Genomic DNA, 4,556 nt, shown 5'->3' on the forward strand with positions numbered 1-4,556 from the left:
GGAAGCAGGGGCTGTCGCCTAACAACAGACTCCAGGGCCGTAGTGACTCGGGTATGGGGGAGGGGGCACGCAGGGGCTGTCGCCTAACAACAGATTCCAGGACCGTAGTCACTCGGGTATGGGGGGGGGAAGCAGGGGCTGTCGCCTAACAACAGACTCCAGGCCCGTAGCGACTCGGGGATGGGGGGTGGGGCAAGCAGGGGCTGTCGCCTAACAACAGATTCCAGGCCCGTAGTGGCCCCCCATACCCGAGTGGCAAGCAGGGGCTGTCGCCTAACAACAGACTCCAGGCCCGTAGTGACTCGGGTATGGGGGGGAGCAAGCAGGGGCTGTTGCCTAACAACAGACTCCAGGCCTGTAGTGATTCGGGTATGGGGGGGGGGGCAAACAGAGGCCAATTTTATATAAACTTTTATAAGGACATTTATATAGTGGCCGGGACCTTTATATAGAGGGAACTTTATATTGATAGACCTTTATATAGAGGGACCTTTATATAGAGGGACTACTATTATAGTCTAAGCTATGTGCTAGCGCCCTCTCTATGCGTTCAGCTGCGTTGTTGCAGGGTTCGTCACCGGATGGGGAATCACCGAACACGGCGTGACGTCAAACATTCTTTTGGAGGCGCGACTTCCAGTTGCTGACATGCAGACTTGTCGCAGGGTAATGCCACCAGGGGTCGCCCCATGTGCAATGCGTCTCTGGAGATTCGTCTTCCTTAGTAATGCGCTCGTCTGTAGCAACTGCGCTAATAGTTAGACGTAGAAGATATCGTAAGTAAAAACTAATGGTTTTTACTAATTCATATTTAATTAGCTTACTACGACAGCCAACTTTTTATATTAATATAGTAATGAAATTACAGTAGTTTTGTTTATACTTTCCAATATCCTCTCCATCAAAACAAAAAACCCTGTTTGGGAATGATTTCAGTCGTTTCAAGGTCTGAGCGGAAGCGGAGGTGACATCTTCATCACGGAAAACATGATCTGTGTCGGTGACCCGGCAGGGGGCGTTGGCACGTGCGAGGGCGACAGTGGCGGCCCCTTCGTTATCGAGACAACCGATCAGGGACGGCAGAAGGTAGAACACATTCCGTGAACATTGACCGACATTTTAACTTGCCGCTAACTGCGTTGTACTGGTGGTTCTATTCTATTAGTAAATTATATAAAGGTGTCCGTTCTATACAGTTGACCGTTCTGTGGAGGTGACTGTTAACGCAGGGCATCGCTCATGTTTCAGTACCAGCTGCACGGTGTAGTGAGTTTCGTGAGTAAGGATGGCTGCGCGATAGAGAACCAATATGCTGTCTACACGAAGGTCAAGAACTTCCTGCGATGGATCCTTCCCTATCTGCAGCATCCGCGACGCCGCCGCTAGCGCCCCCTGACGGTGACCAACAGACAACCAGTATCTCATCATACATCAGTAACAACGTCACAGTCATCGTCAACGGTTTCTGTATCTATCGTCAATATCAACGCCACCGCCAATGTCGACCATATCATTGTCATTACCATAAATACCGTATACATAAACGTCACAGCCATCATCATCATCATCATCATCATCATCATCATCATCATTATCATCATCATTATCATCATCATTATCATTATCATCATCATCATCATCATCATCATCATCATCATCATTATCATCATCACCATTGACCATTGTTATCATCATCAGCATCTAACAGTGGCTTCAGTATCATTACTGAGTTTTAATGTATTCGTATGTTATCAAGAGCGGATAATATTATTAGCTCTTGATGTTATACTACTGTATCTTTATGTACATCATTCTGGTATTAGATAGATACATAAATTTACGCATGTCACATAATATATACATAGATAGTATGTGTGGCCGTAAAAAGCTCGCATACAATAAACTGGTGCTTTAGAATGTCAAATGTATAGATGAAATAACAAAATAATTTCTGGGTCAGTGTAATGACATCATAAGAATGTATTATGTATAACGGCATAACAATCTACGTCATACACACGTGCATGTCTAGTAGGCAGCATAATGCTATGTGCCGCATGGTGGCGGTGCAGTCGGTCTAGTTCATAGATATCATATAACACCATATAAAACATAATTATAGGTGTTATATGATATCTATGGTCTAGTTACTGACTTCCTAATCAAACACTTTCTAATTTGATGTTTTACTATTATATTAAAACTCAATAGAAATGATATTTTTCACAATTTAAACGGATTTGATGTTTCTGTATCATGCACTTATTAGCAATGACGTCCCGATTCGCTCATAACACCAACGCGTTTCCGAAGAAGTGCTCGGATGTGCAGACTGTAGACGATCCCGCATGGCGGCACATACAAACACAGGCACTTGGACCGTTTCAATAATAAAAGGATGGTTAATAAATACAACTTGTCAGTACTACTACTAGACCTACCAGTACCAGTACCAGCAGGAGTAAGATAATATAGGATCCTAAGGATATACCTTATAGGATATAAGATAAGATAAGATCCTATATTATCTTACTCCTGGTACCAGTAATAGTCTTCATGTTTGATTTGACCTAATAACTTCACTTCAACACCGTCCAATACACCGCTGCAACACATATAGCACACACGCCATTGTGTATGCACAAATACACAGTGATATAGAGTACCACTAACTACCAATAACTCGCACCAAAATATAAAAAAGGTTATATGGGACAGAATTAATCGGTCTAACGCGGAGTAAGTCTAGCGAGTAGCGTACTCAATGACAATGTGCTGTATGTTCCATATGTTTGTGTGTGTGTGTGTGATTCATATGACAAGCCGATTTCTTTAGTTTTAATTTAATGTTAGCACTATAATACTAAGGATTGTTGTAAAGCGATTGCTAATAGTTATATAAAATCGGAATGTATTCTACCGTCCGACCGTTTAGCTAATGCTATATGACAAGAAAAGAAAAATAGCAAGTGCTACTTTAGCTCTAGTACTGTAGCCTGCGTACAGTTACGCGGGCTATAGTACTAGAGCTAGTGCTACTTCATTTCCCAACGCTAATGAACGCAGACATACCGCCAGGTGGCGGAGTAGCAGCAGCTTGAAGGAAAAAACCATCAAAAGTCACAGACGGAATAAGAGAATGTAAATAGATATGACAAAATCTTTATTCACGCAACTTAAGCTACAGACTTTAAGCACAGCTATACAGCATCGTGTGTATTGTATGTATATATATATATATATAACATTAACGTGGCTAAATGCAGTGACACACACCGTCCTTTCCCTGGTAAATGCAGAACCGTAGTTTATACATCAAAGTGACAGCAGTGTATGTATAATAATATGTATACAACAATATCAGAGCGAACATGTCACAGGACGTACCAACAACAACAACATCATCAACATCAACAACATCATCAACATCAACACCGCCACCGGCACCCCACATGGGAGCAGTTAGTAGATGCGTGAGATGCAACAGCACGAAGAGCGGAAGAGTGAGAGGGAAAGAAAGAAGTAACTGAGAAAGAGTGAAAGAGAGAGTTAGCTAGAGAGAGGAAGGAGAGAGCGAGTGTTGGGGAAAGGGAGAAAGAAACGGCGCGCTGCTGCATTCAGCGTCAACAGAGTGCATGAGTTCGTCTGCGTGTAGCAGTAGTGCAGTCGGCCGTACGGAAGGCGGTAACAGCTCTATATAGTATCGCCCTGTAAATCGTACATGGCGTTACGTACGTAGGCGACACACTGCCAGCGCATGAGCAAGCAATCCGATGTGTACACGGGAACGTTGGAAACACGCATACTGCTTACTATTAAATGCAACCAGATAAATACAATAACTAGACAGCAACTTGTGGGTAATACATGATGTCACTTGGCAGCCATATTGTTCGGTTCAGAAATCGAATTATTAGCAGGGAAAGACGATGGGAAGGTTAGACATTGTTGAATGTTCCCTCGTTCTATTTCATTGTGTCTGTAACAATCGGTTAACACTACTATATACAGATTCCTGCGCGACCAATTTAGCGGCCGAGTGACGTCATCTGCTAGTATTGCGGTGATTGGACGATGCGCCGCCAGGTTATTATACATAAGAACATAGCTTTAACCATGTAAGCACGACTTCGGGCGATTGATGTATGCTGCATGCGTATGTTGCACTGCTGCTGTCGCTGCTGTTGTATTCAGGTACGAAGAAACACTTCCAGCAACTGCCACGAGCCGTGCTAGATCGTATCCCTACTGATGTGCTGGTAGTGTAGAGTTATAGAGACAAGACGGCGAGATGCCTACATTAGATAACTAGCGATGCTGCTGCCACCACCGACGCTGGATGCGCTGGCCACGTGATTTTTTTTCCTAGGTCAATCACAAACTGCATGCAGCGCCCCCTTCCCACACTCAGGATATACCACTGCCACAATGCTAGCACTATTTTTACAGTGGGCGGAGCTCCGGGGAAATTCAGCAAATGGCAAGCCAACGGCCGCGAAGTCGCCGCTGAACAAAACATTAGAAATTTTTATGATTTGCATGTTTGTTGGTGGACA

The 4,556-nt window shown here is 43.8% G+C and overlaps 1 protein-coding gene across 1 annotated transcript in view; it reads left to right on the forward strand.

Moving 5' to 3' along the window:
* LOC106818685 (trypsin-1-like) overlaps nt 1-1,603 on the forward strand; it is a 2,577-nt gene extending 974 nt beyond the window's left edge. Inside the window, exons 2-4 of the mRNA XM_014823366.1 lie at nt 569-666; nt 937-1,086; nt 1,249-1,603. Of these exons, the coding sequence (XP_014678852.1) occupies nt 649-666; nt 937-1,086; nt 1,249-1,386 (306 nt within the window). The 5' untranslated portion in view covers nt 569-648 and the 3' untranslated portion in view covers nt 1,387-1,603. The remainder of the gene's footprint in view (nt 1-568; nt 667-936; nt 1,087-1,248) is intronic.
* Nucleotides 1,604-4,556: the final 2,953 nt, after the last annotated feature.

The sequence above is a fragment of the Priapulus caudatus genome, unplaced genomic scaffold (assembly GCF_000485595.1).
Source record: "Priapulus caudatus unplaced genomic scaffold, Priapulus_caudatus-5.0.1 Scaffold2433, whole genome shotgun sequence".
NCBI classification, from domain to species: Eukaryota; Metazoa; Priapulida; class Priapulimorpha; order Priapulimorphida; family Priapulidae; genus Priapulus; species Priapulus caudatus.